Source organism: Drosophila navojoa, chromosome X (genome assembly GCF_054131105.1).
Source record: "Drosophila navojoa isolate 15081-1374.11 chromosome X, UAZ_NAV_1.0, whole genome shotgun sequence".
Taxonomy (NCBI): Eukaryota; Metazoa; Arthropoda; class Insecta; order Diptera; family Drosophilidae; genus Drosophila; species Drosophila navojoa.
In genome coordinates this window covers 32726847-32739471 of record NC_142895.1, presented here as the reverse complement: position 1 = coordinate 32739471, position 12625 = coordinate 32726847, and the positions used below count along the sequence as shown (strand labels likewise).

The 12625-nt window shown below is 37.3% G+C and overlaps 1 protein-coding gene across 2 annotated transcripts in view; it reads left to right on the top strand.

Moving 5' to 3' along the window:
- Positions 1-12625, top strand: part of Ranbp16 (Ran-binding protein 16) — a 46074-nt gene that overhangs the window by 23014 nt on the left and 10435 nt on the right. The window contains exons 4-16 of one of the 2 annotated variants that reach the window (XM_089264614.1): positions 3569-3668; positions 3724-3939; positions 3996-4142; positions 4198-4877; positions 4930-5222; positions 5286-5439; positions 5507-5912; positions 5979-6117; positions 6182-6259; positions 6327-6388; positions 8052-8191; positions 8257-8376; positions 9787-9872. In XM_089264614.1, coding sequence (XP_089120740.1) covers positions 3569-3668; positions 3724-3939; positions 3996-4142; positions 4198-4877; positions 4930-5222; positions 5286-5439; positions 5507-5912; positions 5979-6117; positions 6182-6259; positions 6327-6388; positions 8052-8191; positions 8257-8376; positions 9787-9872 — 2621 coding nt within the window. The remainder of the gene's footprint in view (positions 1-3568; positions 3669-3723; positions 3940-3995; positions 4143-4197; positions 4878-4929; positions 5223-5285; positions 5440-5506; positions 5913-5978; positions 6118-6181; positions 6260-6326; positions 6389-8051; positions 8192-8256; positions 8377-9786; positions 9873-12625) is intronic. The other variant, XM_089264615.1, reaches the window with a different exon arrangement.

Sequence of the window (12625 nt, the reverse complement as noted above, 5' to 3'; positions counted from 1 at the left end):
ATTTTTATATCATATTAATTCTCACATTTCCATTACTTACTCTTGAGGTGCGCACATATACCCACTCTACATATGTCGCTTTTCGATGGCTTTTTCTTCTTTACCAGATCTCGACGACGCTTGCCATGCTGCCCCCGCGCGTGCCTATGCTTGTGCATGTGCGTGCTCGACTTGCGCTTCTTCGCAACATTTTTTGCACGCACTGTACTTTCGGCGACGTAACTGTTTCTCGCTTGACGCTTCCCGAAATTTCTAACCCGCGACCCCGCAGCCATCGTAGGGTGTCATTGCTTACTAATTTTTGCACTTTTTTACCACGAATGTTTTCGATTTTCGCTGCTTTTACACACACATAACCTCATAATCGCCTCTATTAACCATCACCTCTATTTGGGTATGCCGGCAGGTTTTTACGCCGCCAGTATACCACACTCTATCCAGCCCCGCAGTCTCTGGTCGGGCGCTACTTGTAAAGTTACTTTATCTCAGGCCGGGGTCAAAGTCTCAGTCTACCCAGGGCCATAACTTATAAGAAATTTATAAGTTATTACGGGACATATAGAGTTAGCGAAATGGGAGAGGAGGGGGGCTGTTATAGGCTAGGCAACTACGCGGCCTGAACTCGCCGAAAACGCCCACGCAGCAATCGAGTGGCGCGATCAAGCGCACTCTAGATTGCTGGGGTCGGGGTTGCTAAGGCGTGCTGTGGAGAGTGAGGCCACTGCGTATAGTAGACCGTGGGTCGAGGAACGCCCAGCGTTGTCGCCGGCATTCGCTCGCAGACCACACAGTTTTCACTGCCGGAGATTTACTCGTCCGGCGAACGGGTTGAAACCACATTCAAACTACCAGTCAGCGCAGCTACAGTTAGTTATGGTTAACGTTTAGGGTTGGCATGTCAGACGAGTTAGCTGTAAATAAATACACGACAATGTTCATGTATGCTTACTTTATTACACAGTATTTACAATTCCAAGTCTAGCTTACCACGCTATTCGACCCCAAACAAAAAAACACACGGTCGCCTGCGCCGCGCGTCAAAATTATTCTCGATTATCTAAACCCGTCTGTTCGTTTCGAGCGCACAAAACTCATTAAAATCTGCACGCAGCTTTTAATTCACTTCTGCTGCCGTGCAGATTTCACCACGGCGTCAGCAATGCAACTTTCACCACCGGGAGCTTTCGAGCCGCACGGTTGCATTGCTGATCACGCGCCCGCCCGCTAATTTGAATTATGCTTATATCCTAAAATAATTGCTACGACACTTACGACTACTTATTAACTAATTAGCACTACTTTGCAAAACCAACTTTTATCCTACTTATCACCGAACTCACTTTCTATCAAAATACTTATCTGCTACAAAATATAGTTCAAGTATAATCCAACAGTTCACACACTTACACTACAAAATATATCTATTGGCTTCAACTTATTCGCTACAAAATGAACGCCATGTAAGGTAATGAGCCACCTTACAACCCCCCATCCCTAGATCCACCCCCTCACCCTCATCTTTGAAAAACTCGTATTTTGTCGACCAATCTCGACTAGAGCTTTCTTACTTGTTATACCCTGAACCCATTGATAATGGGAAATCAGGGTATAATGGTTTTGTTAAAATGTTTGTAACAGGCAGAAGGAGGCGTGGCAGACACCACAAGGTATATACATTCTTGATTAGTGCGATAAGCTGAGTCGATTTGGGCCTGTCCGTCTGTCCGTATGTTTGAACGCGTCGATTGCAGAAGATATAAAAGCTAGAAACTTGATTTTGATAACTATTCCCGATATTTTATTATCGATTAAAAACATTATGAATTAAGGCAAATGCCACTGTAGCTTATTATGAATGATTTTTAATTTTTTCGAATTTGTCAATGATTCAATAGAATATGTAAGTCATATGCTGTAAGTTTAGTTAAATTTTTGTAAGTCAATCGACGTTAAAAAATAGTAAAATGTTTGGCCAATTAACAAACGCACGTGCTGCAGCTACAACAGTTTTCCTATACGTGTGCACACATGCAAACTTCTTTTAGCACATTCTTAATATCTCATCAGCAGTTAGTTTGGCTTAGATTTGCTAGATGCCGCTGCAGCAGTGAATCTATTTCAGTTTTGCCATTGCACTTTCGAGCCGTGAGGTGGCGTCGTGATAAAAGTTGTGGCGCTCGATCGGGAAGTTTCGGGCTCAAATGCAGAGCGGGTCGAGGTTTTTTTTTTTTTTAATTTTTTAAAAAATTTGTATATGTATATTTGATGAAATGAGTTTTCTATTTCATTAATATTTTTAAATACATCGAAATTGAAATTTGAACCATACTAAATGTGCTTTTCTATTAGTTTGGTTCAGGGTAGTATGTAGTTGAGCACTCTCGACTAGAGTTTTCTAACTTGTTTTCTTTTTATATTCGTTTATTAACAACTTTACTTATCTAATACAATATATGTTTTGTCGGCTAAAGGTAACGCACGTTGCTTGCGGGACGGCCGTAAAGCATTGCTTCGCAAGCACTTTGCACTCCCTTAGCTTGGAATAGCTTTCCCATGTGTGTGTGTGTGCTGCGAAGAAATTTCAATTTTCGTGAGCTGCTGCTTGCGCTCACATGCATACATACATTTACATAGTGTAGAGAGCAGAGAGCGCCAAGAGAAAGAAAGAGAGCAAGGGAAACATTGAGCATAGAGGGATCTTTTGTTGAGTGTTAAGTGTCCGGTCGATGTATTCTATGGTTAGTAGTCGAACTGAGCTAAGATATAGAGACCTGAAATTCGTTTTAATATGTCCGCATATAAAGCATATCGAGTTTATCTTCAAAAATCGATAACTCATCTCGTTATTTGGTTATCGATTAAAAGCTTATCAAATATCTATAATAATTTTATATATGCTATATCTTTAGAGCTAGAGTCGCCAACCATGTCTTCCCTTCTGTGTGAAGAGTATACCGAACTCTTTAAACCGTTTGCCAAGCTCGTACGAAATATTTGCGTTTTCGTTATGATTTTTGGGAAGGGTATGAAAGCATTGGTACTCATAATAAAAATGTTTTCGCGACGAGCGTGCACGCACACACTCTCCCTTGCTACATGTACTAATAGCATTTGTATGTCTGTGTGCGAAGCTCGTGCTGTTTGTAGCAATTTTAACTACTGCATTTGGTTGATCTTGTGAAGTGCTCACATACATATATATGTATGTATGCATATACATTTGATTGTGTGTGTATGTATGCATATACATTTGATTAGCGAATGGGATCTGAATCGAACAATTATGAGATATCACTTGTAGAAGCATTTGTATGCCTATGTGCTTCTACATGTGCGTGTGTGTATGTGCCTGTGTGTATGCATGGGACGAGAACATTGGCTGTCTACCTCAACTAAGAATTGTCTGAATGATTTTGAGTTCGAACTAAAGTGACAACTGCACTTGCCAATACTTTTTGACACTGTGACTGGCGAGTAACTTATACATATGTTATTAGAATAGGATGCTGTGCATTTGGATGAATGAATGCTATGAATTTGAATTAATTCTTATATACTGCTCATATAGGTTAATATCACAAGTTTTGCGGCTTACGAAGAACTGCCTAAGCTTTGACTTCATTGGCAGTTCCACCGATGAGTCAGCAGATGATATGAACAATGTCCAGGTAAGTTACTTTTTAAAAACTGATTAAAATATGATTAATGTCCTTTAATACACAGATACCAACAGCTTGGCGTCCTGCATTTCTTGATACAAACACATTAAAATTATTTTTTGACTTATATCAAATATTACCGAATGGCTTAGCCAGTTATTCACTGTCATGTCTAGTACAAATGACATCCGTACGTCGGTCTTTATTTAGTAACTCTGAAAGAACGAAATTTCTCACAAATTTGGTAGAAGGTGTTAAAAATATTCTCTCAAATTTGCATGTAAGTGAGTTATATAAATATATATTTAACAGTACCGCTTAAATGTTTTACTTCAGGGTCTAAGTGATCCAGATAATTATCATGAATTTTGTCGATTGCTAGCACGTTTGAAGTCCAATTACCAACTTGGAGAGCTCATAGCCGTTCCTTGTTACCCTGAAGCCATAGAATTGATAGCAAAGTTTACCGTGCAATCATTACATGTGAGTATATTTTTTTTAGTAAGTTTTAAAAAATGGACATTGTTAATGTTCACAGATGTGGCTCTTTGCTCCAAATAGTGTGCACTATTTACTTACCTTATGGCAGCGTATGGTTGCATCAGTACCGTATGTGAAATCGCCGGATCCACACTTGCTTGGCACGTACACACCAGAAGTTATTAAGGCGTACATAGAGTCTCGTCTAGATGCCGTGACGTTGATTGTACGTGATAATATGGAGGATCCATTGGACGATCTTTGTATGGTGCAACAGCAACTTGAGCAGTTATCGGTAATCGAGCGCTGCGAATATAATAAGACTTGCAATCTTCTTGTACAACATTTCGACCAAAAGGCCCGAGAATACGAAAATCTCTTACAGACACATAATTCAAGCCCCATAGATATAACTGTTCATGAGTTACAGCTGACATGGTTGGTTTATATAATTGGTTCGGCTATTGTTGGAAGACTTTCTGTAACTACCAGTGACGAGCACGATAATATGGATGCAGAGCTTGTTATTCGTGTACTGCAGCTAATGAGTTTAACTGACTCACGTCTACCTCAAACTGGTTGCGAAAAGCTCGAACTGGCCATTTTAAGCTTTTTAGACCAGGTTCGCAAAATGCATAGCAGTGATCAGGCTCAAAAGGCTACTGTTTATAAACGACTCAATGAAGTCTTCGGACTAAATGATGAGCAGATGTTGCTCAGTTTTATTAACCGTAAAATGTATGTATTTTCTATCAATTTGATAATGGCTAATAACTTTTAAATTTTGCAGTATTACAAATCTGAAATTTTGGGGCCGCTCTGAGCAAATAATTACAAAAACTTTAGTTTTATTATCCGATCTTTCTGTACATTTTAATTCAGTGCGAAAATTAGCGCGCCTTGAAGAAGTACAGTTTATGTTAACACATCACACAAGCGAACACTTTCCTTTTCTTGGTACGAGCTCATCCCTGAACGAAATGCGTTGTCGTACAATGTTTTACACTTCTCTAAGTAGATTGTTAATGTTTGATTTGGGAGAAGATGAAGAACGATTCTATAATTTTCTTACTCCACTTACAAGTAAGTCGATTTTTTTATTAATTATCAATTATTAAGAATATAATAAATGTTGTAATTTTGCAGATCAGTTTGAATCGCTTGGAAATGTGTTAATGGATACAAAATGCTTCCCTAATGAAGAGGTCAAAAAGGCAATTATTGGATTAGCTCGGGACCTACGGGGCCTAGCATTGCCGCTTAATGCTCGCATTCAATATACAATGCTTTTTGAATGGCTGTATGTGTATTCATTATATATATGTATTATATTTTATCTTATCTTATTTATATATTTTTGCTTAAAGTTATTATACAGACTACTTACCGATACTGCTTCGTGCAGTTGAATTGTGGGCTCATGAACCTGCCATTACTACGCCTGTGTTAAAGCTTTTTGCTGAATTAGTGCATTGTCGAACCCAGCGTCTAGCAGGAAATGTGTCAAGCCCTATGGGAATTTTACTTTTTCGTGAGGCTTCAAAACTTATTTGCATATATGGCAACCGTATTTTACATCTAGAAGTAACGACTGATCAACTTTACCCGATGAAACTGAAGGGGATATCAATATGCTTCTTAATCTTAAAAAATGCGCTTGGAGGGAACTATGTGAACTGTGGTGTGTTTAAGTTATACGGTGATGATACATTACATAACGTACTTGATATTATTGCCCAACTTATTCTCTCCATACGACAAAGTGATTTATTGGTAAGAATTATAATAAAAAATTCAAAATAAAATAAAAACCGAATAAAGTAACCTAAAAATTATTAGGAGTATCCAAAATTGGCATCGGCATATTACAATTTGTTAAATTGTTTGTCTCAAGATCATGTAACATACCTTACCGCTTTGGAGCCACGAGCATTTGTATACATATTGGAGAGTTTGAACAAGGGCCTTGCAGCATTAGGTACTCATAATTAGTTTTTACATTTACAATTATTATAAATTTCATTTATTTCCTTAAATTGCAGATTCAGCAATTTATATAAGCTGCTGTACAATTTTGGACAGTATTGTTTCGTACATATTTAAGCAACTACAATTAAAAAGTAAAGATAAATATAAATTTTAATAAACAATATATTCAGTGTTATTTAAACATAAATTATTTTGCAGCTTCAACATTCCCAAATAAGAAGTTACGAAGTTTGTCACAAGAAAACACTCAATTTCTTAAGGTGTGTATTTTAATACCCTTTGAACCCTTTGAAAATATTTGTAACGGGCAGAAGGCGTGGAAGACTCCATAAAGCATATATATTCTTGAACAGGGCAACGAGCTGGATGGATAATCAGGTCCATCTGCCTGTTGACACATCGATCTTATAAGATGTAAAAGCATACAATTGTAATTTTGCATGGATATTCGCGTGTACCATACGCTGTACAAGTTTTTCATATATTTTCAAAACCTCATATGATTTCTTTAATCGAACGATAAATTTATTTCGTTTTTAAATCTAATTTAAACACTATAAAACCTAGAGACTTCTGATTTACTGTGAATATACATTTGGCTTATACGAGGATTTGGTAATTTACAGCTTTAGGATAAATGGCCCCTTTCACCAGAGACGTGTGCTTAAACACATTTGAATACTTTAATCACTAAGGGATAAATTATTGAACAAATAAACTCTCATAATATTGCCCACACTGCAGTCCAATTGCAATCGATGTTAACTGCGCAGTCATCTTCTAATCGAACAATCTTGACTAGATCACTCCTACTTGTTGTATTAGGATATTAGATCGTTATTCTATTAATCAAAATATATCTATCATAATAGAAAAGCTTCGCTGTCTATTCTGTCCGTCTGTGCGTGTGAACACGTTAACCTCAAAGCTTGTAACAGAAAATTTTTATAGGCCCCTGCACATATCCTCGCGCATATTTTTATACCCTCAACCTATTGAAAATGGAAAATCAGGGTATAATGGTTTTGTGAGAAGTATGTAACAGGCAGAAGAAATCATCGCAGACCCCACAAAGTATATAAATTCTTGATCAGGACGACGCACTGCCGTCTTTCCGTCCGTATGAGTGCGTCGATCGAAGATATAAAAGCTAGAGAGCTAAAATTTGGCATGCATACTCGTGTATACCATACGCAGTATAAGTTTGTCTTATATTTTATTGTAATAACGTATTTAAGGTACTACAGACTTGTGCTTTAGAATTTACATGAGTACATTCGTTTAACGTTTAACGTTATGATTACGCCCTGAAAATTTCAATTAGATTTTCCATCTACAAAAGAAATTATTCAACAAATAAATTCGCATATTTCCTGCGCAAGCGCAGTCGCTGCTTACTGCGCAGTTAGCAGAGCGCATAACAGTGTGTGCATAACAGAAGTGCAGAATGGAGGGTTCAGAGTATCTCCGAGTCGAGTCTTCTTACTTTTTTGTTTTTAAAAATTCGATAAATCATTACAATTAAATATTATTGACTAACCTAATCAAAATTCGTTTGAAAAATTATATCCTCTAAATCTTTAAAGGAAGTTATAGTTATGGTAGTTATTTTATACAGTTTGGTTGTTTATATCCCCTAGCTATTGAAAATGTAGTCCCTGCGTCAACAGCGCCATCGCAGCTATCATAGTATGTGATTATATATCCTGCGTATGTGTATGTGCATATATTGTTTAATATATGTATTTACACAAAATAAACATAAACTTTTCAGTTCTTTGTAGGGCTCTGGAGGTCAGTATTCAGAGGCCATGAGTCTCGCAATAGAGCAGACGTACACTTTTTTGAAGAGTATAATATTATTAAATTATTAAATAAATACACAATTAAAATTCATTTGAATTTCTTTCTTTGTATTTTTAGGTAGTTGAATTGAATTCTGAGTTGCTACAGAACATGATGTCCTCACTATTAAACAATGTGTTGGCTGAAGATTGTCGAAACCAATGGTCCATGTCTCGCCCATTATTGGTACTTATATTACTTTACGAAGATTTTTATCGGTTAGTAAAACATCAAATCATGTTCTTGATCTTATATTTGTATTTTAATAATGATTTTTTATTAGCTCATTGAAAGAAAGTATTATACGTGGACAACCCATTGATAAACAGCCGATGATGGCGCAGTGGTTTGAAGATTTAATGCTTGGTATTGAACGTAATGTCTCCAGTAAAAATAAAGAAAAGTAAGAAGCAACACAACAATTTATGATATCGTATACCATGAACCATGATACCGTATAACGGCTTTTATGCCCTTGCCGTCCGTCTGTCTTTTCGTATATTTCCCAGAATATATAAGAGTTAGAGAATTAAATCGATAACTCATCCCGTTAGTTTGATATCGACTAAAAGCCTTTTCGAAAATGTACTTTATAGAATTTTTATACCCTGAACCCATTGAAAATGGGAAATCAGGGTATAATGGTTTTGTTGAAATGTATTTAACAGGCAGAAGGAGGCGTGGCAGACCCCACAAAGTATATATATTCTTGATCAGCACAATGAGCTGAGTCGATTTGGCCCTGTCCGTCTGTCTGTCTGTCCGTCCGTCCGTCCGTCCGTCTGTCCGTATGTATGAACGCGTCGATCTCAGAAGATATAAGAGCTAGAGACTTCAACTTTTTTTTTAAATGTCCGTATATATCGCGCGCATATCAAGTTTATCACTAAAAAACGATAACTCATTCCGATATTTTTTTATCGATAAAAAACCTTATCGAAAGTCAGATAAAAAAGTATATCTCCTACATTATTATAGCTAGAGTATCCAAATTTTAAATATATATTAAGACGTATTTTATACAATTTCGGTTTTTGTTAAAATTTACCCCCCGCCTCTATATCCACCCCCTCACCCTCATCTTTGTAGAAGTCGTATATCAAATACTAGAGACTTGTGCATCGGTATACACATACATTTTAACATTATGATTACGTTCTTAGAGTTTCATTACGATCGTACGTCGAGACATAAAGTTATTCAACAAATAAGTTCTCATAATATTGCCAACACTGCAGCGCAACCCAAGCGCAATCGCCTGTATATGTGAGTGTGTGTGTATGCGTGTGTGTGCGTGTGTTTGTTTGTATGCGTGTGTGTGTGTGTGTGCGTGTGTGTGTGCTAATTATTATTGAAATATCAGTTGCTTGTAGGGTTCAGGGGATCTCGTAGTCGAGCCGTCTCGACTACTGCTTTCTTACTTGTTTTTTTTATTTTTATTTAATAATTCACAGAAAAGACGCGAAGAATTAGTGAAATATCTGTTAAACGAAGAGGATCTCGTAGATCGACCCTGTCCGTCCATCCGTCCGAGTACATGAACATGTCGATCTCGGAAGATATAAGGCTCGATGTAATATTTTTTTGTAAATCTGTGTCTTGTACGCCTATATCGAGTTTGTTTAAAATAATCCTATTACTTATCGCTGAATTTGCGGATTATCAAAAATATTTAAGCTTTAACTAAAATTTTGGTGGAGTGATTTCCTATCTGACTATTAGTTTCAATTGATTCTCTCGTTTAAGATTTAAAACTTGGATTATTAGTCAGAGAATACTTGAATATTCAATAAATATTTGTTATCATTTTAAGGTTTACACAGAATTTATCCACCTTTCGACGAGATGTTGCTAACCTACCAAAATCACACATACACGACACGTCAACATATTCAACAGGTATGTATATAATCTTCAATACAAAGGAAATCCACTTATTAAACTATAAAAAGTCCAGGAATGTAAACTAATAACCGTAGTGCTGGTCTCAGAGACTATATGTATGAACAAGTCTCAAGTCTTATTGAAAAAAAGCAAAAAAGTAAATAAAAATAAAAATCTCCAATATTTATTATACTCTGACCCCATTTAAAAATAAATTTTAAATTTAGTTTGTTTCAAAAAATTAATAACTATTCCTGATTAAACGTTATCGAAAACAGCATGTATCTTATATAATCTCGATTTTCGTTAAAACTGACCCCCACCCCTATGTCAACCGCTTTACCCTCATAAATATTTGTTGTTTAAGATTATAATATAATAATTTAAATTGCGTGTAAATATTATAGTGCACTTATGAGTTTTTTATTACAATTATAGCTTTATACCCTGAACCCATTGAAAATGGGAAATCAGCGTATAATGAATTTGTGAAAAAGTATTTAACGTGCAGAAGGAATCATCGCAGACACCATAAAGTATATATATTCTTGATCAGGACGACGAGCTGAGTCGATATAGCCCTTCCCTCAGAAAATACAATAGCTTGAGAGCTAAAATTTGGCATGCATGCTCGTGTGTAACATACGCAGTATGAGTTTATCTTTTTTTTTTTTGATAAATCATAACTTTTTTTATCGAGAATAATCGAAAAATTGATTTTGTTTTTTCAGCCTTTTTTGAACACTTTTAGACCTGGAAACTTAATTTTGTAACTTACAGATTTTGGATACCACGCCCCCTTCGTCCCCAACTTTTAAAAAACGCTTCTCAAATACTAGAGACTTATGCTTCGGAATATACAAATATTTACAAAGATTGTACGCCTATAAAATAAGTTATTCAACAAATATATTCTTATAATATTGCCCACATTGCAGCGCAGCCCATACGCAGTCGCTGCTTACTGCGCAGTTAGCAGAGCGCGAGCTTGTGCGTGCGTGTCGCTGCATGTGTATGTATGTATATGTGTATAAAAGAAGTGCAGACTGATTAGAATTTCAGATTGGAAGGTTCAGGGGATCTCCTAGTCGAGCAGTCTCGACTATAGCCTTCTTACTTGTTAAACACATAGAAATTGAAATTTCGATCCGTTGTATCTAGTCGAGTACTCTCGACCCGAGTTTTCTCACTTGTTCTCTAATTAAAAGACTACCTACACCGGATTCCGGATCAAAAAAAGTATGCGTACAGACCAAAATAACAACAAACAATTAAGAACGTTGCAGTTGGGCGTTACCGGTTCTCATTCTCATCGCATCTGCAATTTAGTAGCAAAGCTTAGCACTAATTCTGAAAAAAATTCAGCTATTCTCGAATATCCACGCTCTACTAGGCGTAGATACCTCACAGTTTTTAGAACAAGTTAACGGTAACATAACTGCGAAATTTGGATGCTGACGCTCAAAAAATGTGAAAATTCAGGGTATTTTTATATGCCCCTAAAGGGGCGTAACAACACAACCCTATCAATGGCATACAGCTATTGTCCACATGAGTTAGTTTAGGGTAAACGAAGTAATTTAGCTATCAATTTTAATCTTCTAGCTCTTATAGTTTAGAAGAAATAAACTTTTGCGTTGCGCCACGCCCCCACGACATATATCCCTGTTAGCTTTTGGACCTTGGGTGGTTAATCCGACTTTATATACAAAATTTGAGGTCTTGTAACGAACCTGACTATGGATTCGTGCCAACAAATTTATTTGTTGAAGCCTCTGTTATATTATTTAGTCACTTGTGAGTTATGATCTAGAAACTTACAGTATATTTTCTTGAAGGTTTTATATAATTTTTACACTTCACTTAAGTATAAACTTATATGCTGATTCGCTGATACGCGGTACGCCTGTTGGGCTCAGCGCACTCCGGCTAGGAGAGTGTTGTGCTAAGACGCGCTAGTTTCACTTGAGCGATTCGGAAAACGCGAGGATCTGGATGTATAACTCCGGCAGCTCGCTCGGCTATACAGATCTCTCCTACTATTCTGTTCACTCTGAGCAAACACTAGCTTATTTCACTCACCAAACTTCTCTTACGGACGGCTACGTGAACTTACTCAGCTATGCAGGCCTCGCTTCAGCTGCTGGTCTGCACCAATGTCCTTCTTGGTGCCGCTGACGATCCTCGTTGTCTCTTTATCCGTCGCAAGGATTACCACTGGATGTCCTTGCTGTTCCCACGATGCCCTGGGAGTCCTTTGAAGTCCTGTTTGCACTCTGACTTTCACTAATCACTCTTCAAACTCTGACTCCTTTCTCTCCAACTCCGACTTTTTACTCTAACTCCCCGTATGGAGCCGCCGGTGGCCTTTTTGTCCACTACTATCACCTGGCCCGAAGGGCACCTTGGCTAACGGTCCTCGATGATCCTCGTGTGTGCGACGCGAACCCATTGCTGAATCTGTAGGAGCGAAAGAGGCCGACTATAGTCGGACCTTGACCCCTTTCCAGTCGCGAGGGTCGCTCTTACAGTACTCGCGTCGCTGTGTGGAGCAACATGTATATGCACGTATATGCATATAAACGCACAGCAAATACGTACGTTCATATACATTAATACGTGCATACCTATATTGCTCCTCACAGTCTCAAGCATCAAAACTTACTATATTTTCAGGTATGATTTGCCAAGTCCATATGCCAAGACATATACTTTCTCATGTGCAAAACTTCAACGTTCTAGCTTTAAAAGTCTAAAAGATATAGTTT